At 37.4% G+C, this 22,300-nt stretch overlaps 1 protein-coding gene and 1 long non-coding RNA gene across 5 annotated transcripts in view; one reads left to right on the top strand and one right to left on the bottom strand.

The window, feature by feature from the left end:
- Nucleotides 1-18,858, top strand: part of LOC135681325 (kalirin) — a 73,334-nt gene extending 54,476 nt beyond the window's left edge. For 3 of the 4 annotated variants that reach the window (XM_065195739.2, XM_065195737.2, XM_065195740.2), the window contains 17 exons: nt 52-154; nt 868-990; nt 1,571-1,787; nt 3,860-3,896; nt 4,605-4,652; nt 4,809-5,305; nt 6,408-6,713; nt 7,161-7,217; nt 8,715-8,793; nt 8,969-9,169; nt 9,681-9,819; nt 9,942-10,065; nt 10,186-10,414; nt 10,656-10,701; nt 11,147-11,236; nt 17,467-17,577; nt 17,974-18,858. In XM_065195739.2, the coding sequence (XP_065051811.2) occupies nt 52-154; nt 868-990; nt 1,571-1,787; nt 3,860-3,896; nt 4,605-4,652; nt 4,809-5,305; nt 6,408-6,713; nt 7,161-7,217; nt 8,715-8,793; nt 8,969-9,169; nt 9,681-9,819; nt 9,942-10,065; nt 10,186-10,414; nt 10,656-10,701; nt 11,147-11,236; nt 17,467-17,559 (2,389 nt within the window). In that variant the 3' untranslated portion in view covers nt 17,560-17,577; nt 17,974-18,858. The remainder of the gene's footprint in view (nt 1-51; nt 155-867; nt 991-1,570; nt 1,788-3,859; nt 3,897-4,604; nt 4,653-4,808; nt 5,306-6,407; nt 6,714-7,160; nt 7,218-8,714; nt 8,794-8,968; nt 9,170-9,680; nt 9,820-9,941; nt 10,066-10,185; nt 10,415-10,655; nt 10,702-11,146; nt 11,237-17,466; nt 17,578-17,973) is intronic. The other variant, XM_065195738.2, reaches the window with a different exon arrangement.
- Nucleotides 18,023-19,908, bottom strand: LOC148958758 (uncharacterized). The gene is made up of 2 exons (XR_016144490.1): nt 19,432-19,908; nt 18,023-19,018 (listed from the first exon to the last, which is right to left on the bottom strand). It is a non-coding gene; the product is annotated as an uncharacterized LOC148958758 (long non-coding RNA).
- Between the last annotated feature and the right edge of the window lie 2,392 nt (nt 19,909-22,300).

Genomic DNA, 22,300 nt, shown 5'->3' with positions numbered 1-22,300 from the left:
TTTTGTCTGCGATTTTCGTTTACTTATTTTAGAGTTTCCAATCCCTTCTAGATCTGGTTCCCCTACCAAGTTGCCATCTGGTAGACAACATTCTGTGGAAGATGACAGGATTTCGATCAAATCTTCAAACCAAACTGAAGTCAAATCAAACACCGTAAGCAACAGGCTAAAACGTTCAGAGAATTACTGTGTATTTTCAGATGTGTCCTTGTATATTTTGTACTTTCATGTATTTTGTACTATGCTTTGTTAAGTCAATTCCGTAAGCTAGCTCAACGGACTTCAGGAAATGCACAAATTTCGCTAGCAGGTTGAGTTCTTTGGATTCCCTATTTGAAATAATTTGCATTAGGTCTGTTTATATACATAGAGGTAGTTAAAAGCAAATGAGTAAATAAGCACTTTTTGTTCGGGAGAGGAACTTTTTCGTCGCCATTTCAGTGTGCAGAGAATGTTGGAGGATTAGCCATGGCCTTTATCAACCGAATTTTGTTTACTTTAACGGCATTTCTTCAAGAGTGATCATTTCCATTTTTGTTTACTTCAGAATGTTTACTTTTCAAATATACACGGCGGTACCTTTGGTTAGCCCCTCTTCTCTAACTGAGATCAAATGGACGTTTTGCAACAAGGAAAATGATTACCATCTTTAAAATACTATCTAGTGGCGATAATTATCGCTGTGACAGACCGGATTTCAATGTAAGGATGTTCATTTTGCGATTCTTGTTTAGTTTTTGCTGGGATCTCAAACGATTCTGTAGGCTGGCCCTAGGCTTGGCAAGCAGTATCGTGAAATGTAGAGGCCTTGCTTTCACCAGTTATTGCTTTAGATCTACGTAAACAGGATTTTTTTTGCATTTTTAGCTCGGGAAGGTGAATTTGGGAAGCCAGTTGTCAATGAAGCCGACTTCAACCCTCAAGCACGTTAAGCTTATTCCGTTAGCTACTGCCAAGTCGCTGGAAGACTTGACAAAGGCCTTTCCTATGGTATGTGTTATGTTTTGTGAGTGTTGACTTCGTTATAAATGCGCAAGTTGAATTGCTGTAATGTTTGCATTGGATACTTTCATAATGTCTATTTGTAAACACTCTTTTATTTCTAAAAAAATAGGTTTTATAATTGGTATCTTTTGCAACGGGAATTCAAGTTGTATTTCAGAAATTTTTCTGCATGATGCTTAAGCCCATTGGCATATTGGATGCTACAGGTTTGCGGGGGGGGGGGGGATGCTTAACATGGGTCTTGCTCCAATGTTATATTGCTGAATTGAGATGGAGATGCCCGTATGGAGCCTCAGTTGGATAAATTTTGCCTGCTTAGAGGTGAGGGGAGCTGTCTCCCTCATAGCCTCGTCTATTTAGTCATGCCAGTCTTTTCAAGAGCAAATGATTTTCCACTGAAAAGCTGGACAAAGTATGTCCTTATGAGTTGTTGATATTGATATTGTTACGCTCCAAACGCTCTTGGCTGCCCCTGTTGTGGTTATTCGCGTGCCCATTTTGTTGTTGTGAAGCCCTGTGGCGTTACACATGAAAACAAACTAAATAATGTTTTCTCTCCAAACAGCAAGAGAAGTTTATTGTGCTTGAAAACTATCAAGCCCAGTCGTCGGAGGAAATGACTGTGACCAAAAATGACGTCGTATTTTTTGTATCAAAACACAAGAAGAACCCTCAGCTTGTAAATGTGAGGAGTTTCAGCCGTGAAAGATCTGGCTGCGTGCCTCTTTCTATCCTTAAAAAAATGTCGGAAGGGGAAGAAGTAAAGAAGATCAAATTTGGAGGTATGTTTGAGCGTTCATGTTTGCTAGATTTTATTTTGATTTTTGGCCTCAGGACTACATTTACACAGACGCAAAAGATGCTGTCACTCCGATATTTCAAATGTTGCGAAAACATAAAACGCCAACTAGGGCGAGAATGTCTCCTTATATCAATTTTCTTGTTCATTTTAACCGGGGAAATTTCTGTGCTTTTTTCTTTGCATAAAACTTTAATTGGCGGTGTAATTATGCCTTGCTTAAGAATATGGGTTTTTAATCAAGTTTTTACCAGCTCGTAACTTTGTCCTCATAAGAAGATTCAAATGTATTTAAATGACAGGTGGCATCTGAAGTGAGACTATTATAAGATGCAAGCCTCGTTTGCAGAATAATCTGGTTCTCGTGCCTTTCCGTTAAAGTGGCGCACTTGCACTGTTTTTAAGGGGAGTTGATTCGAAATAGTATCTGCAAAAGTTAGGAGACTACGAGGAATTTCCCAGTGAGTAGAAAGCTATTCTAGGGCTTGGAGTAGAAAAAAGATGTGGTCAGTGATGACATCATCATGATTGCTGTTATTATTAGAAAGCCGCTTACAATAGCAGTTTGTGAAAACTATATCAGAATTGTTGCTTCAGTTTTCTGCTCATAACAACATTAGTGGCGTACACTGAGAGGAAGCAGCGGCTGTATCGTCAGAAGCTTTGAAGCGCATCGTTAGACCCACCTTAACTCTTTTCACCCTTGTTTTGTGTCGCTGTTTATATCACGTAAACATTTTCACAACACATCTCAATTATGCCAAACACCTTTCTTTTCTAACTGATTGTCTTGGAGCCAAAGCACCATTTTAATTTCTTTGTTGGTTAGTCAATGTCGCACATTTGGTTTGGATATCTCTTTGTATTAAGTCCAGAACATTGGTGTTTCCGGAAAGATTATAACAGTTATTTTTCATGGTTATATTTGTGCTCGCTTTCCTTCCATTTGTTTTTGGGTTGGTCGTCGTTAATACCTATAATGACTTCGAGTTGAAACATCTTTGTTTTCAGTTTTTTAGAAATTTTCGTGCTTCGAAGCTACCAAGCTTTTTCCATCTACACTCACTTTTCATTTAAGAAACCCACTACAAGAAAGTCGATCCGCATATTTTTATAATTTAAGAAATTGCGGTATAACATCTCCTCTGGTTCAAATATAATTAAGCAACTTTTTGCGTTGTCTTATCGAACATTCAATGTTTAATTTGTTTTTTTCAAACTGTAAATCCTGTGCCTTCTAACTTCTGCCACCAATACTGAATTCTCTTCCGATTTTACTAATATCATTTGCAATGCTCGCACATCAAACGGGAAGCATTGTTTAATACTTTAGTTTTATTATATTTTGTTTCCTGCAACAAAAGTTGTTGTTTTCTTTAACTGTTGACCCAAAGAATGGTAAATGAGCTTTGCATAGCGAATTGGGGGGTAGAAATAAGGTTTTTACTAAGAGGCTGTATAAAGTTAAAAACTCACGCACCGAGATTTTGCAAAGTTTCTTATAAAAATAGAGCTGTGTGTTTGCTTGAGAAAACAGTTATTGCTTAGCATTGCCATACAAAGGTATCTTCGCCAACATCTAAGTGAAAACTTTCGCACAACCACTGAACCTTATTTTTATGGCTCGATAGCTTGCCAAAGTTCTTTCCATGTGTCCATCAGCCTAAAATTGTTTAGTTTTCATTGCTGTTCTATAAAATATTGCGGTTGACAATTCATTGTTATTTAGCCAAATTAACTTGGATATTGGATATTTAGTATAAGTATGTTAACCAGTATATTGTAATCAATCAATTTTATGTTGAAAAAAATATTTGAGTTTGAGTGCAATGGTGCAATATAGACACCTCCGCTCTTTGGAAAAGCGAATTTCTTTCGCGCCAGCTCTTCCCATTTACACGCGTGTGCGACAGCTTAATAATAAACCCGCAACTGGCTCACACCTTCATTTACAGCGTCACACTGCTAGCTAAGCTTTTCCCAACTTCACATATGCTACGTATCGTTTCAAGATGCAGGTTAAATTTATAAAAGTTTTTCGCTTGTTTTATTTAGCTAGCGATTCCAGACTGAGAAGAGCTGCCAGCTTTGGGTGAGTGCGTTGTAAATATTGCATTTTGCAGCTTTTGAGAGCCACTGTAGTTGCATGTATTGCAAATAACAGCATATTGAATACGAGTTTAAAATATCAAGTAAATTAGTATCCGATATTCCTACTGATTGCTAGCTGCTAGGCTGTTTTTGTTGTCTAGTTTGAACAACTTTAGGCAGAAAAATGGTCCCTGAATCTTGTTGGTTTTTACAATTTCGTTTGATAAAGGAGACCATTGTTTTTGTTTTCTGTTAAAAGTATGTCCCAAGGATCATTTGCAACAGCAATTGTGGAAAATATGAATTTATGTTATATGATTTGTGGAAAGCTTAACAGATACAATTGTATTTTGAACCGGGCTTGGGCACCGAGTGGAAGTTGGCTCATTTTAAGTTGGTCGATTTGACGACTTCTATTAAAATCAAGCTCAATTGTGCAGTTGCCAAAAGGCGGAATATCTCAAGAACACAGATTCACTACAAAACAAAACAGTAGAAATGCAGTGTAAACTGCGCGTAACATGTGCATGAGTCCGAAAGTGGCGCAAAACGCATTTGCCACGCAAGTATCATGTATTTGCCAGGCTGTTGCCATAGTGACTTCAATTGTCGGCTTACTCAGCTTGTCATTTACGATGTTTTTCTTATAATTTACGACAGTGACCATACTGTCTGCCTTTTCAATCTAACAAGCCATTCGTTCTTTCAGACACGAAAAAACAAGACGCGAGAGACCAAAAAGAACGAAGAGCTTAAGGTAGTGAAGATTTTTTTAGAGCCAAAATTTGATATTCATATTTGTTTCGGATTCTCATTATGTCACAAACATTCAGGAAATTCTGCTTTGTCTTGCTGCTCGATTGATTAGAATTGCTTTCATATAAAACTGCTAATGATAAGTTTTAAATTTTAGCACGTCAGTGACAAAAAGAAAAAGAGACACAGCACTTTCACGTAAAAGAGACAAAGGAACGAGTACAGATTCTCCATCTGCAAATACCTTGGAACAATTGAATTCGAAGTGGGTTGCCAATGGCGAGTCATCGGATGAAGATGTCGCGTCGTCTGATTCGGAGTCAGATAGTCTTGCGAAAATTTATGGCCGCGAGAACAAAACATCGTTTGAAATTGCGCCAGAATTTAAGGTTTTACCATGTGACGTAACTGCAGATGCACCAAATAATATCAAAATTACATGCACCCTAATGGCGAACCCTGATGCGGAAGTTTTGTGGACAAAAAATGACACTGTCGAGTTGCAATCCGGTGAACGATATCGTATCTTTAAAAAGGGACCAGTTTGTATGCTCGAGATAATACGGTCACACCCAAGCGACAGTGGCACCTATTCAGTTTCAGCGACAAATTCACTTGGATCAGCATCCTGTTGTGTTAAAGTCACTGTTAGAGGTGAGGAGGAATATATGAAATAACCTTCACAATTCTCACTCTGCCGGTTCTTGATTTTACAAGATTCATCGTTGTTTTTATCATGTACTTGAAGCGAACATTTTCACTTCGCTAGAGTCTTTTTATTTCTGCAGGCTGCAAACTTAGGGGAGTATCCGACTGGAGGTGTATGGGTGTGAGATCCACTCACTTTTTGTTAGTTGATTGGCAGAATGGCCAAGTTGTTGATAAATTGCCCCAGGGTGTCATGGAATCTTCAACAGTAGATCTGCTTCTACTCGCCACTACTACGAAAGGTCAAGATACGCCATTGGCGAAGCGGCGGTCCCCCTTTTCGAGGGTGTATGTTGTTACACCACGCCTCTCCTCCCCCTCATCCCCCTCATCCTCATCCCCCTCATCCTCCTCATCCCCATCCTTGACGTCTAAGGTGCAGCCTGTGAATGCGAAGGAAGGATTATTAAGCAAGAATGATGCACTGCATGGTAATCTTCTAGGCAACACGCCCGGCTAACTGTTCCTTGCAGTACGATTTCGTCACAATAGGTGTTTACTCATGAAACTTGACTTTGCAGTATAATAAAAGATGTTTTGAAGTTCACTGTTGAGTTCTAGATGGCTCTGGAGAGTAGAAGGAATTGGAGTTTTTTGTTTTCATCAATTATCCTTTTGTTCATGATAAGCATGCTCCTTCTGACTTCATGTGCGTGTAAATACGTAAAGGGAAGCTATTCATGTTGAACAGCACAAAACAGTGAAAAAGGATAGCATCAAAGTTTTTTCGAGTTGCGATGAAACTATTTCCTTTATCCTGCTAAACGAGCTGAAGAACGTGGTTGATACATGCCCTATTGTCATCTTATTTTTTGTGTACACGAGCAGGAATTATTCGTTGTAATTAGCCCATTCCCCATGGAAATAACTATTTATGTTTTAATTGATATCTGTATTAGGCTGAAACAAGCTCGAGAGAGCATTTACATGTCGAACAGCCTAGACAAGATGAGTTTGTTGAGACGCTTCAAAAAGGCAACGTCAGAGTATTTTTCGTGCTCGCCAACCAAATTTGCACAAGATAATGAAATATATTCTATTTCGTTAGGGCTCGCCCGACCAGGATCTCCTTCCAAGCCTTGTATTACTGCCATGACAGCGACTTCGGTTGTATTGGCGTGGGATCCACCCGAGACGCTAGACCAGATTCCAATAACAGCATACACGATAGAGTACAAGGAGGCAATCGTAGCATCCTGGCATGTGGCTGCAGGAGTTGTTATAAATACGACGACGATAATTGACGACCTTATTCCAAGCAAAACATACCAGTTCAGAGTGAGTGCAAACAATGAGATTGGCATCAGTGAGCCAAGCGAGCCATCTGACTCAATCACAATGGATTTGCAGACAGGTTTGTAAAATTGGAATATTCTTTAAGTGCAGACAGGTTTGTTGGATTGAAATTTTCTAGGATTAAACGGGTTTAGATTGAAACCCAGTGAATGCGCCAGTGAAATTAGCGAGCGAAGGGGGGGGGGGCTACCCCCTTTGTTTGGCTATTTGGTTTGCCATCTGGGTGAACAGCTCTCCCTTCTACCGACGAATTTTTGGTTGCTTTCATCGAACTTCGAGCCAGACCCTGCAAAAGCTCAATTCTCCTCTTAGTATTCCCTTGTGCAGCGCGTAATCTGACAGAAATTAAAACTATCATTTTGGGCCAGCTGGTATAATCCATGTAAATTAATTATTTATGTTCTTTTAGTAAATTAATTATTTAATTATTCTATACTTAATTATATAAATGACTTTCAAGATTAGAATTTGTTTTTATCTTCGTGCTGATGTTATTTTATGCCAGGTGTGAAAACGATTCTCAATCTCATTCGACAAAAGTTAAAGTTGAAATCAAATGAAGGTAAAAGCATAAAAGTATTAAACTGAATCAAAATAACTTCTCTTCAATATTTTGAATTTAACCCTAATAGTTAATTCTTAATCAGTCATGACTAAAAATTCATTGATTTCCATCTTAAAAGCTTCAGTGATAACATTTCTATAAACCGTTTTATCTGATTTTTTCTTGGATAGCACTAATCTTCTTCGCCGAATACTGTTTATTCCTAGCTACTTTTTGATAACTTTTAAGTCATAATGATAAGTTTAATTATCCTATTATTCCATGAAGAAAATGTGAGCAAATGATATCGACCCGGGCAAGTCTCGAACCCGCGACCAGCGACAATGAACGTTGTTGCTCCAACTTTGGTACCCGGCCACGTTTTCAAATCCAAGCCCAAAGCCGTTTCGCTTATATTGCGATGGCCCTCCTGCGGAACGATCATCGCAATATTCACCGCAGTGTGCACCCGACCTGTTATGAGCGAGGACCCCTACAACTGGACAGGGTCCAGGAAAACAGTTAAAAGGTTCTGACCATGAATTCTAAAACGTGACCTGGTAATTTAGTTGATTGATGGCAATTCAGTTGATTGGTCAAGGACGTACAGTGTCACTGGTCGCAGGGTTCAAGTCCCGTCCTGCTCGTGTTAATCTCGCATATTTTCTTTCAATGTAGTTCCTCAACTCTTTTCTGCGCTCATTTATAGCTATAATCTGTAGATCCTTTAATACGTATATTGCAATATCTTTACATAACGATTCAATAATCAAGAATATTTGCTAAATTGGTATTGACCAGAATTAACATGGTAACATTTAATCAGCTAAACCATAGGTTGTCGGTTGCTTTACACGTCGAATCATCAATTTATGAAATTGCCATTAAAAGCTGATTTTTCAGCAATAAAGCTATTTATTTGAAGTCGACAGGAGCCAATGGAAATTTTGACTTTTCATAATTTAAAGACCAGCCTTTTTATTGTCGGTTTTCCTAGAATGAGTTTAGCCAAACTGAAAGTGCTTGTAAGGATAGGAATTGGTTTTCGTGGAAATGATTCTATCCGCTGGACTTCAAATCCAACGCCTTATCTGGTGTTTTACTCCCTAATCTTTTACTTCTTTCACCGATGTTAGGGGTTATGCCTCTAGCATTGTAAGTCCTTACTTTTGATTGAGTAATGGAGCAAGTTCAGGTTTGATGAAATCAATAACAATATCAACGATTTAACTGGCGAATATGGTATTTCTAAAGTCCGGTTTATCCTCCACTGATTGCTATGTGCTCATAATCTTTTTAGGGACGTGAGCTAAGGACCAAGCCTCTGATCTTAAGAAAAGGAGTTGATTATCTTTTAATGTTTTAGTTGCTATAGGCCCCCAGTTAGAACGTTCAATAGAATGTGTGTGCTACAAATACCAATTTTCACATGGACTAGCATCAACCCCTACTCCCAAAATTTACCATTTTCTTTAGTTTTGCGTGTTTGCTTATGTTAAATGGTCTGCATTTTAGAGTCTGAAGTCCTTCTTCAACCGGTCAGTTGGAAAGATAATATGCAGATGGAGTACAACATATCATCGGAACTTGGAAGGTTTGTGTCCCGAAATAAGCTTTGTTATGTTCTTACGTGCTGCGCTTTCATTTACCCTTTGTTTTAATCAACACATGCGAGCTAGTATGAAACTCTTAAAGTACCCTGGTTAACAGAAGCAGTATGAATCCGAAATTTTTTAATATCTTTAAATTTTTTTGCCCTCATTTTTCAGGGGACGGTTTTCCCTCGTCAAAAAGTGCGTTGAAAAAGCAACTGGAAAGGAATACGCCGCAAAGCTGGTAAAGAAACGAGTCCTTGACCAGGAAATGGTTGAAAATGAAATAGCAATCCTTAAAGTATTGAATCATCCATCTCTTTGCAAAATTCATGGAACATATGACACTCCAAAGAACCTCATCCTTGTTCTCGAGCTGTAAGTATTGTTGCCGTTTCTCAGCTCCTATATGTTCTGCTTATCTCTTTTTACACCATCGTGCAAGTTGGCTCAATATAACGTCTACAATGTTGCCTTTTCTCAGTTCCTGTGTGTTCTGCTTCTTCAAATTCTCATTGATTCAGCGTAATCCTATATAACATTTGCCAGAAAACGACTTGGTCGTTTAAGCTTTCTGTGTAACTGATTCTTCGCCAATATTTAATTGGAAAATCGAATCTGAAAGAATTTCTTCGTTCCAATAATACGTACGTTTGCTGCATAACTCGTATTGGAGGCATTTCAACAACTTAAGCTATATGTTTTAATGGTTCTTTTTTCTTAGTCGCTTTCAAAGTCTGTGGCAAAGTTAACAATCTTCCTGGCGTGCTTTAGTTTGTATTGATAGAACAGGAAAGCCGAACGAGTTGTGTACATCGTAATCGTTCTGTTTGCCTGTGCCATGGTTGAATTAAGATTTTCTGACTGTTTTCTACGTTAAACATTGTAGTTTGTCTGGTGGAAGGTTATTTGACCACATCGTGATCATGGACAACCTCACCGAACGAATTGCCATTGGCTTTGTCAAGCAAATGTTGCAAGCTCTACAATATCTTCACGAATGTGGGATCGCGCATCTGGATGTCAAGGTATTGTATCTTATCGTGCTTGGCTGTGTTTAGCATTTCACTATTAATTATGCGTGCTGCATTATTGAATTTATTTTCTAAAGACTTCGTTTTATGTATATCCCGTGAATTTTCCTTTTCAGCCTGAAAACCTCATTCTTAGTTGTGGCACTTCACCACGATTAAAACTGATAGACTTTGGTGACGCAGTTCGAATAACAGAAGCGCCTTACATCCATGAAATAAATGGGAGTCCTGAATTTAATGGTAAGTTACCGGTCAGATGAAAAACCTTACTTTTCCGAATCTTTTCTTGTGTTTACTACTGCCCTTTGCTGATATTCATAGAGAAAGAGCGTACTGAACAGGTGTTGCCTTTATCCACAGCCCCAGAAGTGATCAATGGTGAGCCAGTCAGCCTAGGAACTGATCTTTGGAGCGTTGGTGTCATCATTTATGTCCTTCTAAGCGGTGTCTCACCATTTTACTCCGATAACTACGAACGATCGTGTCAGAACATAACAGAAATTAGATATCGATTTCCCCATGAATTCTTCTCGGGCGTAAGCACAGAAGCAACGGATTTGATTGAAGAGCTCTTGATTCACGATCAAAGGTTGGTTAACCAAAAATCCTCCTATACTTTTCAGCGGTAACGGATAAAACCTTTATGTATTTAAATGCATTACAAATGAAATTGAAATAAATGAACTTTCTTCTCAAATACCGAACGGCTGTTATACTGAAGGTTTTCGGATTACGCAGACTTTGTAATCATTGATAATGTGTAATGTGACTTCTTTCGTGTCTTTTTCTTCCGTTTTTCCTTGTTTCTAATAAGCTTTATTTTTTAACAGCCATCGTCCCGATGCCAAAGAGTGTCTTAGACTGCCATGGATCAGGGTAAGATTTTTTATTAGGTTTTTCCAGACTGTTCCATGTTTTGAACTTTCGTAACTTTCACTGGAACCCCATAACTCTTTGTAGGGCTTTACCACAGCTTTGTTTCATTCCCAGCACTGTCTTTTTAGTACTCCTTCCCCCCCCCCCCAATGATCGAACAAGTCATTCTGTTCATCACTGCTATGTTAAGTTATTTTCTATGTTAGTATTTACGCTGCCAGTGCATCTTGTTACGCTATATCAGCCTTATATCCCCCTCACTCTAAATGTAAACCTTTAGTCTTGTAAGCTCTTTTGTTTGATTGACACTTTCCTTTATTGGCAACCTTGCATTGACCGTCGCGTCGCTTTTTATTTTGCTTCCATCTTGTGAAAATGGAGTTCCATTTCTTTTTAAATTTGTTCTTTGATTGGACTGAGTTCTTTTTAATTTCATTCTTTCAAGATGACAGAACCTGGTTTTAAACCACAAGCGTTAAACAAAAGAATCAGTTTATCAAGATTAGCGGCATTTAATGCCAGAAGGCGATACCAGGTATAATTTTTTGTTTGATTTAGCCTTGCTTAACGACCAAGGAAGTTTTGAAGAGGTTTTTGCCCTTTGCTGTTCCTAAAGCATGTCTCGTTTGAATAAAGCGTGCCTCGTTTGAATAGAAATATTTAAAACTTCAGTTAAGATCATGTCTAGGCCCATGCCCAATGTATAGAGAGCTAGCTATTGACCCTTTTATAACCTAATGGCAGAATAAGCAATTCAGCCTGGCATGATTTTTCTGGACCCTGTCTTCTGTGAAAAAGCGACGAGGATGCTTTTGCTTTGAACAGTGCTCTTTCTTGCAAAAATTCACCTTTCTCTGCTACTTTGGATACAATAACAAATCACTTAAAGATTCCTTTCTATATTCCTTTACCCAAGAAAAGGTTAAATAGACCTCCAAATAAGTGAAACTCAATGCCCCCGACCGGAATTTCATGGTTTTACCGATCCTACAACCAGTTTTTGGGTTTTTTAATCCGTTTAGCTCATTTCGTTAAAGATCACTTCTTCCAAAATTGTTCTAATTTCATCGGGGAAGGGCAATTTTTTACGGAAGGACCTTCTGAGAAAAGAAACTCGTGGTTTCATTTCGATCCTACAACCAGTTTTTGGGTTTTTTAATCCGTTTAGCTCATTTCGTTAAAGATCACTTCTTCCAAAATTGTTCTAATTTCATCGGGGAAGGGCAATTTTTTACGGAAGGACCTTCTGAGAAAAGAAACTCGTGGTTTCATTTCGATCCTACAACCAGTTTTTGGGTTTTTTAATCCGTTTAGCTCATTTCGTTAAAGATCACTTCTTCCAAAATTGTTCTAATTTCATCGGGGAAGGGCAATTTTTTACGGAAGGACCTTCTGAGAAAAGAAACTCGTGGTTTCATTTCGATCCTACAACCAGTTTTTGGGTTTTTTAATCCGTTTAGCTCATTTCGTTAAAGATCACTTCTTCCAAAATTGTTCTAATTTCATCGGGGAAGGGCAATTTTTTACGGAAGGACCTTCTGAGAAAAGAAACTCGTGGTTTCATTTCGATCCTACAACCAGTTTTTGGGTTTTTTAATCCGTTTAGCTCATTTCGTTAAAGATCACTTCTTCCAAAATTGTTCTAATTTCATCGGGGAAGGGCAATTTTTTACGGAAGGACCTTCTGAGAAAAGAAACTCGTGGTTTCATTTCGATCCTACAACCAGTTTTTGGGTTTTTTAATCCGTTTAGCTCATTTCGTTAAAGATCACTTCTTCCAAAATTGTTCTAATTTCATCGGGGAAGGGCAATTTTTTACGGAAGGACCTTCTGAGAAAAGAAACTCGTGGTTTCATTTCGATCCTACAACCAGTTTTTGGGTTTTTTAATCCGTTTAGCTCATTTCGTTAAAGATCACTTCTTCCAAAATTGTTCTAATTTCATCGGGGAAGGGCAATTTTTTACGGAAGGACCTTCTGAGAAAAGAAACTCGTGGTTTCATTTCGATCCTACAACCAGTTTTTGGGTTTTTTAATCCGTTTAGCTCATTTCGTTAAAGATCACTTCTTCCAAAATTGTTCTAATTTCATCGGGGAAGGGCAATTTTTTACGGAAGGACCTTCTGAGAAAAGAAACTCGTGGTTTCATTTCGATCCTACAACCAGTTTTTGGGTTTTTTAATCCGTTTAGCTCATTTCGTTAAAGATCACTTCTTCCAAAATTGTTCTAATTTCATCGGGGAAGGGCAATTTTTTACGGAAGGACCTTCTGAGAAAAGAAACTCGTGGTTTCATTTCGATCCTACAACCAGTTTTTGGGTTTTTTAATCCGTTTAGCTCATTTCGTTAAAGATCACTTCTTCCAAAATTGTTCTAATTTCATCGGGGAAGGGCAATTTTTTACGGAAGGACCTTCTGAGAAAAGAAACTCGTGGTTTCATTTCGATCCTACAACCAGTTTTTGGGTTTTTTAATCCGTTTAGCTCATTTCGTTAAAGATCACTTCTTCCAAAATTGTTCTAATTTCATCGGGGAAGGGCAATTTTTTACGGAAGGACCTTCTGAGAAAAGAAACTCGTGGTTTCATTTCGATCCTACAACCAGTTTTTGGGTTTTTTAATCCGTTTAGCTCATTTCGTTAAAGATCACTTCTTCCAAAATTGTTCTAATTTCATCGGGGAAGGGCAATTTTTTACGGAAGGACCTTCTGAGAAAAGAAACTCGTGGTTTCATTTCGATCCTACAACCAGTTTTTGGGTTTTTTAATCCGTTTAGCTCATTTCGTTAAAGATCACTTCTTCCAAAATTGTTCTAATTTCATCGGGGAAGGGCAATTTTTTACGGAAGGACCTTCTGAGAAAAGAAACTCGTGGTTTCATTTCGATCCTACAACCAGTTTTTGGGTTTTTTAATCCGTTTCGCTCGTTTCGTTAAAGATCACTTCTTCCAAAATTGTTCTAATTTCATCGGGGAAGGGCAATTTTTTACGGAAGGACCTTCTGAGAAAAGAAACTCGTGGTTTCATTTCGATCCTACAACCAGTTTTTGGGTTTTTTAATCCGTTTCGCTCGTTTCGTTAAAGATCACTTCTTCCAAAATTGTTCTAATTTCATCGGGGAAGGGCAATTTTTTACGGAAGGACCTTCTGAGAAAAGAAACTCGTGGTTTCATTTCGATCCTACAACCAGTTTTTGGGTTTTTTAATCCGTTTCGCTCGTTTCGTTAAAGATCACTTCTTCCAAAATTGTTCTAATTTCATCGGGGAAGGGCAATTTTTTACGGAAGGACCTTCTGAGAAAAGAAACTCGTGGTTTCATTTCGATCCTACAACCAGTTTTTGGGTTTTTTAATCCGTTTCGCTCGTTTCGTTAAAGATCACTTCTTCCAAAATTGTTCTAATTTCATCGGGGAAGGGCAATTTTTTACGGAAGGACCTTCTGAGAAAAGAAACTCGTGGTTTCATTTCGATCCTACAACCAGTTTTTGGGTTTTTTAATCCGTTTAGCTCATTTCGTTAAAGATCACTTCTTCCAAAATTGTTCTAATTTCATCGGGGAAGGGCAATTTTTTACGGAAGGACCTTCTGAGAAAAGAAACTCGTGGTTTCATTTCGATCCTACAACCAGTTTTTGGGTTTTTTAATCCGTTTAGCTCATTTCGTTAAAGATCACTTCTTCCAAAATTGTTCTAATTTCATCGGGGAAGGGCAATTTTTTACGGAAGGACCTTCTGAGAAAAGAAACTCGTGGTTTCATTTCGATCCTACAACCAGTTTTTGGGTTTTTTAATCCGTTTAGCTCATTTCGTTAAAGATCACTTCTTCCAAAATTGTTCTAATTTCATCGGGGAAGGGCAATTTTTTACGGAAGGACCTTCTGAGAAAAGAAACTCGTGGTTTCATTTCGATCCTACAACCAGTTTTTGGGTTTTTTAATCCGTTTAGCTCATTTCGTTAAAGATCACTTCTTCCAAAATTGTTCTAATTTCATCGGGGAAGGGCAATTTTTTACGGAAGGACCTTCTGAGAAAAGAAACTCGTGGTTTCATTTCGATCCTACAACCAGTTTTTGGGTTTTTTAATCCGTTTAGCTCATTTCGTTAAAGATCACTTCTTCCAAAATTGTTCTAATTTCATCGGGGAAGGGCAATTTTTTACGGAAGGACCTTCTGAGAAAAGAAACTCGTGGTTTCATTTCGATCCTACAACCAGTTTTTGGGTTTTTTAATCCGTTTAGCTCATTTCGTTAAAGATCACTTCTTCCAAAATTGTTCTAATTTCATCGGGGAAGGGCAATTTTTTACGGAAGGACCTTCTGAGAAAAGAAACTCGTGGTTTCATTTCGATCCTACAACCAGTTTTTGGGTTTTTTAATCCGTTTAGCTCATTTCGTTAAAGATCACTTCTTCCAAAATTGTTCTAATTTCATCGGGGAAGGGCAATTTTTTACGGAAGGACCTTCTGAGAAAAGAAACTCGTGGTTTCATTTCGATCCTACAACCAGTTTTTGGGTTTTTTAATCCGTTTAGCTCATTTCGTTAAAGATCACTTCTTCCAAAATTGTTCTAATTTCATCGGGGAAGGGCAATTTTTTACGGAAGGACCTTCTGAGAAAAGAAACTCGTGGTTTCATTTCGATCCTACAACCAGTTTTTGGGTTTTTTAATCCGTTTAGCTCATTTCGTTAAAGATCACTTCTTCCAAAATTGTTCTAATTTCATCGGGGAAGGGCAATTTTTTACGGAAGGACCTTCTGAGAAAAGAAACTCGTGGTTTCATTTCGATCCTACAACCAGTTTTTGGGTTTTTTAATCCGTTTAGCTCATTTCGTTAAAGATCACTTCTTCCAAAATTGTTCTAATTTCATCGGGGAAGGGCAATTTTTTACGGAAGGACCTTCTGAGAAAAGAAACTCGTGGTTTCATTTCGATCCTACAACCAGTTTTTGGGTTTTTTAATCCGTTTAGCTCATTTCGTTAAAGATCACTTCTTCCAAAATTGTTCTAATTTCATCGGGGAAGGGCAATTTTTTACGGAAGGACCTTCTGAGAAAAGAAACTCGTGGTTTCATTTCGATCCTACAACCAGTTTTTGGGTTTTTTAATCCGTTTAGCTCATTTCGTTAAAGATCACTTCTTCCAAAATTGTTCTAATTTCATCGGGGAAGCGCAATTTTTTACGGAAGGACCTTCTGAGAAAAGAAACTCGTGGTTTCATTTCGATCCTACAACCAGTTTTTGGGTTTTTTAATCCGTTTAGCTCATTTCGTTAAAGATCACTTCTTCCAAAATTGTTCTAATTTCATCGGGGAAGGGCAATTTTTTACGGAAGGACCTTCTGAGAAAAGAAACTCGTGGTTTCATTTCGATCCTACAACCAGTTTTTGGGTTTTTTAATCCGTTTAGCTCATTTCGTTAAAGATCACTTCTTCCAAAATTGTTCTAATTTCATCGGGGAAGGGCAATTTTTTACGGAAGGACCTTCTGAGAAAAGAAACTCGTGGTTTCATTTCGATCCTACAACCAGTTTTTGGGTTTTTTAATCCGTTTAGCTCATTTCGTTAAAGATCACTTCTTCCAAAATTGTTCTAATTTCATCGGGGAAGGGCAATTTTTTACGGAAGGACCTTCTGAGAAAAGAAACTCGTGGTTTCATTTCGATCCTACAACCAGTTTTTGGGTTTTTTAATCCGTTTAGCTCATTTCGTTAAAGATCATTTCTTCCAAAATTGTTCTAATTTCATCGCAGAAGGGCAGTTTTTTACGTAAAGGCTTCCTCGCAAATGAAACTCGTTGCCCCCGACCGGATCTTGCAACCGGTTTTTGGGTTATTTAATCCGTTTCGTTACTTCTGTCACAAGCGCTAATGTTGGCTAGAGACAACAGCCAAATAGCTTCGATATGTAAATGAGTCTTTTAGAAATCATGATATGACCCTTAAAATTTTCAGAGTTTGATTATAGAGACAGGATTCACTTTTCAAGACTCTGTCACCAGCTCATTTCATTTCGTTTCATTTTGTCGAATGTAATAAGCCTGTTGAACGCCACTTGAGGTGTGCTAACGTGAAGCCCTCTCCGATAACAAATTAAACCCTCGGCAAAAATATCAGAGCAGAGCGCTCGGTCTAATAGATTCTTCAAAGGTAAAGGATGCTTAGAATAAGAGACTCGTGAACATAAATCAATTGATAATTTTTTGACGCGCAGTTATGACTTATAAAACTGTTAATCAGCTCTATCCTGAAGGGCTAAAAATAAGTTCATCAAAGGGTCTGCCATACCAGACTGCAACGCGTGGAATAGGAAGGATCTCCATGTGCAAAAACTGACATAAGAGCACACCAAAAGAGGTTCTTTGTACACTGGCCCAGTTATTTGGAGTATTATCCCACCATCCATTAGAGATATCATCAAACGATTTAGAAAAAAAATCTCATCGAACGATTCTGAAAAGAAGTAAAATCTGACTTTTTGAGCCAACAGAGATCAGCTCGGCACGAATTCATGGAAGAATAGGCAATATTTTTAAATACTTGAGAATAACCTTAACACATTTTTTTGTAATGTACTTTTTCCTTTTATATGTCATAACTGAATAGATATCGTGTTTAAATAAGATTAAATGAAATGAATGAAAATGCCGCTATTTATGTCTATAAGTAAATAAACGACTGAGGAAGAAAAAAACTCTTGAGGCTTAAATAGATCAATTTTTTTTCTAGAATTGAGATTGAATAGAGTGTTAATTTGTAAGATTTAATTTTTAGAACGAAATGGTGACCAGTTCTATTTCAAGTGAAGGGTCTGTCTCAACATCCATCAGCACGGGGTCACATAAAATGCGAACGACGGCGTCATAGCGATACACAACGCAAAAGGTAACCTATAACCTTCTTTTTCCTCTTCCTTTGTTACCTTAAAACTGCCTGTTCAACAAACCCCCAAACATTATTTTTGTTTCATTTATCTTTACTGTTTGTCTTAAAGGGCATATGTCGCATCAAAAGTTGGCTAATAAAACAAAAGTGTTTGGAGTGGAATTTTTGAATTTTTACTGCCGTAAAAGTTCACCCTCGATTCCAAGCTTTGTACTAAACCTGCTTTGTAAGATAATTGTATTGCATAAGCCAATCATGTTAACGACACATGCCCTTTAAAATGCACTATTTCTGCATTTAACTGAGAATAGCAATTATGAGGCCATATTCTCTTTCTTCCCATTTGCCTATTAGATTGATACAAAAGAGTCTTGAATACCGATGTCTTTTTTTCAGCGAAATGTCAAACAAAATGAAGCCGGGAGTGGTTTTTTGAAAAAATCGGTTCAACGCCGTAGGCCGCCCGACAATACTGTTGTGCGCTCAACAATGCAGTAGGCCGCCCGACAATGCAGTAGGCCGCCCGACAATGCATTAGGCCGCCCGACAATGCCGTTGGCCGACCGACAGTGGCTAAATTACTTTTTGTACATCTTCTGTTCTACAGCCTGTCATGATATCAAAAATGACAGTGGCATTGTTTGATTGTAGAATAGTGCAGCTTATCTTACTGTTCCTTGTAAATTCGAGTGAGTCAACTTCAGCTCGGCTTTTCCAACTATTAAGTGATACCATTCACTACTGATGCTGCTAATAGTCAAGTAGCTTGATCGATGTGTTGAGGCCATCGGTTGAACCGCTTTTAACCCACAACTAGTTCAATCTTGCTACCCGTGGAGAATCAAACACCCATGTAGGATATCAGGTTTCTGTTGACCAAGACATACCCCAGGCATCTCGTATGTCAAACACTTTTTTTATCGACACAAAGTGTTAACGTAAGCAGAAAATATTGCCCCACCTCGACGGACCCGCCCAGTTGTCAAAAGCCATAGAAGAGAGCTGAAGCAGGTGCTTGAATTAAAAATTAAACTAGCGAATGCAGACATCTGTACATAGTAGTACAGAAAAGATTGTAGGGATATTTAAATAATTTTTACATTGTAAATAAATATATATATATTGATGTAACGCATAGTTGCTCTTAGTGCTTCAATTTTTTGTTTGAATTTTCTTTATCCTGTTGAGAGTTTTGTAAATTATAGGATATTACATTTGCATTTGCTAATTTGTAGTCTTGCGAGTATTGTCAGAATTGATTAAAAAGATATTCAGTGTTCACGAGACGTTTTTATCTGCACACAATCTTTCTATTATGCTTTGAGAGTTGTTTGTGGTCCCTGGTTCATTGCTTACGGTTTACCTTCCTTCTTCCTGAGGTTTTTGCTCCAGAACTCCTTGACAGCCAGTCATGAAAGTGGGAGAAAACTGGGGGAATCTCCTAGGGCAAAACAAAGAAAAGACTTATTTAAGTAATTTTTAGCACTACATGTGAAGAACCTTTGGTAAAATAAATAGAAATCCTGATTCAAAATTTCTTTTGTACTTAGGATTCAAGATAAAGAATAAGAGAGTTTTATAATTCCTCAAGGACTAAGCTTTTGGTTGCCGTTATTGCCAAATCTCTGTAACCTTTAGGGCTATGGTTTGGTGAAGATGGAATTTGATGTCATTAGAAAGCGAAAAGACCAAAGATTGATTGTGTTAGAAAATATGCTGCTAAATAATTGATGCTGTCCAATTAACTGTGTTTATCAATGACTTCAAAACCACCCAGCTTAAAAATGATCAAAGAACACTTGAAGCCATCTCAATGCTTGAGTTTAGGCAGTTATCGTAGAGGAGGTGAATCACCTGGACCGTTTCCACAAAGCAACTCCTGTAGACAGTATCCCAGCAAAAGTCTTGAAAGAAAATGCTTATATCTTTACTCCTGTTCTGCAAAATTGCTTCAATACAAGTGTGGAACAGAAACAATTCCCCAAAAATCTGAAAAAGAAGAGGGACATTACATCAATTTTCAAGAGAAGTGACACTACCTAAACAACAAAAATTAAGACCAATAACAGTCCTACCTTCCATGTCAAAAGATTATGAGAGGCTAACAGAAAGTAAAATGAAGGAATTCGCCTACTGCTTTCTAAATCCCTTAATATACGGCTTTAGAGAGAACTATACAACCCAACATGCTCTATTGCGCTTTATTGAAAACTGGATGGTAGCATTAGACAACGTAAACAGTATGTGCCGTGTTTGTAGATTTCTCTGAGGCTTTTTAATTCATGACCTTTTAATTGCTAAACTTGAGGTTTCACAAGAAATGCTCTGAAATTAATTCACGGCTACTTTTAAAAGAGAAAGAATCGAGTGAAAGTAAATGGATCTTATATCTCTTGGAGAGAGACTAGCCATGAGGTACCATAAGGACCAGCACTATGGTCTTTTGGTGTTCAGTATCTATTCAAACGACTGTATAAGTTTATGGTTTATGACAAACAGCATAATACAGAACTATGCGGATGACACCACTATCTATTTAAGCGATTGCAGGCACGAAAACATTATTAAAAGGTTAGAAACTGATACATCTATTATCATTAATTGGTTTCGAAAGCCCCGTGAATTTTAATGGGGATAAATGTCAACAAATGATATTTTCTAATGAGAAAGTGACTTATATCAATCGAAATTGACAATGAAACCATCGCAGAAAGTAAAGTAAGTTACTTGGTTTAAAACTAGATAAAGCTCTATCATTTGAAACACACTTTGATGATAGCAAGACGCAAGACAAAAATTCACGTCCTGTCGCGTATTTGCAATTACTTGGTCTCTGAAAAACTACAAATTGTGATGAGGGTCTTTATCTTATACAAATTGAACAATTTCCCATCAGTTTAGATGTTCTGTGATAGAAAATTGAATAATAAGATCAATCACATTTACGAGAAGGCCTTGCGAATCGCATCTTAAGATATGATTTATATTTATGAAACATTAATCCAATGTTCACGTAAGGTTCACGTAAAAACCTTACAGCTGCTAATCACTGCGGTCTTTAAAATATGAAAAGATCTTAACCGAAGCTTAATGAACAACATTTCAATGGAAAGGAAGTCAAATTATTATCCCAGGAATGAAAATTCTTGACGAACATTATCTCAGGAATGAAAATCTCACAAGAAGACGAACAACCACAAATGGTTAAAATGTTTATAGATATCTGGGTTGTAGATTATGGAATAAAACACAGACATGAGATAAAAAAACACAGACAGACTTTCAATTTTAAAGAAGCATATAGACAATGGAAAGGTGAAGATTGTTACTGTAGAATGTGAAAGAACTACGTCGTAATATTTCTTTTAGATCTATTTCTATGCATTAACTTTACTTTGTATTAATGTTGCTAACTTTATATTCATTAAGATGATGTTGAATGAACAAAGATTTGAATGTTGACTACGATGAAAGTACGACAGAGGACGAACAAATAGTTGTTGAGGATAATTAGAATGTTTCGTGATTGTTACGTGAATTTTGTTGACAAGATTTGATACTATTTCACTTATTAGCTAGCTTTTTCAACAAGCCCTCTTTCTATGCTAAATGTTTGTGAGCAACACATTCAGTTTCAACAAGCGAAAAACTTCGCTGTGAATTTTTCTTTAGTGACACAACTTCTTTTAAATGGTAAATTTCAGACCTTAAACAATGTCGGACGGTAAGAATCTCGGACGCTTCTAATGTACGCCCATTCAGTTAGAAGAGTCAGGAATTACGGAGTGTTCTGAATTTTAGTTGACCAAAAAATCAATTCAGAGATTAATTTAAATATAGCATGGTGATCGCAAAGGAAACATTCAAAACCCTTCGTGGCCAATTTGTAACTTGAAAGATTTAAAAAATAACCAAATAAGTTTTTGGTACCGTAAAATTTGAAGATGGCACGAAATAGTGAAATCATATCATACTGAAGAAAGAAATACTTTTCGCTCAACATTCTTCAGATTACAAACACCTGGCCGAAAGTAAGCTAAAATTGATATTCAGGTGTGAATCGAAAGTAACGAAAGAATCGAAAGCAGTATCGTAAGATTTAGATCCATACCTGGATTCTTGCCATCTTCAAGTTCAAGAAATCGATAATGTTCAAATACATAAGCATAATATTTTTTAAAAAAGTTGATTTCTTAAATAAACAAATATGCAGTTTAATTAACCAAGAGTATGAATGAGATCGTTTGAGTCCCAGGTTACTGTCAATAGGAAACGGGATGAACCATTTGCGGATACTGTGAATGAGAAAAAGATGAGAATTTTTAGGACAGGTAAGATTATTCACAAGAAAAAGCAATCATAACTTTCATACATAGACTAAAATATTACCAGTTCCTTTCCTGGTATTTCAAATATGATATGATACTGAAAATCGCTTGATATCAATACTAGCCAAAGTCTCAGAGTGGGGACTCCCCAGGTCCTCTTTAGTTTGTTTAGATGCATACCAACTTTTCCTCTAGGAATTTTACCAATGCGATAGAAAAGGATGATATCGAAATCCATTTGAGCATTTTCATGTTATAGCCTTTTAATAATAAAATAAGCCAACTTAAAGTGCAATCCTTTGTGCAGCCCTACATTGATTCTGAGCTCGTCTGAATCTTCACAGATCATTCTTATCACAGTTTTACTTTACTATTAGTTCTTCACCACGGTATTC

Source organism: Rhopilema esculentum, chromosome 12, assembly GCF_057945365.1.
Source record: "Rhopilema esculentum isolate cy_ngs chromosome 12, ASM5794536v1, whole genome shotgun sequence".
NCBI lineage: Eukaryota > Metazoa > Cnidaria > Scyphozoa > Rhizostomeae > Rhizostomatidae > Rhopilema > Rhopilema esculentum.
Note: the sequence above shows the minus strand (reverse complement) of the source record. Positions and strands in the feature narration are given on the sequence as shown.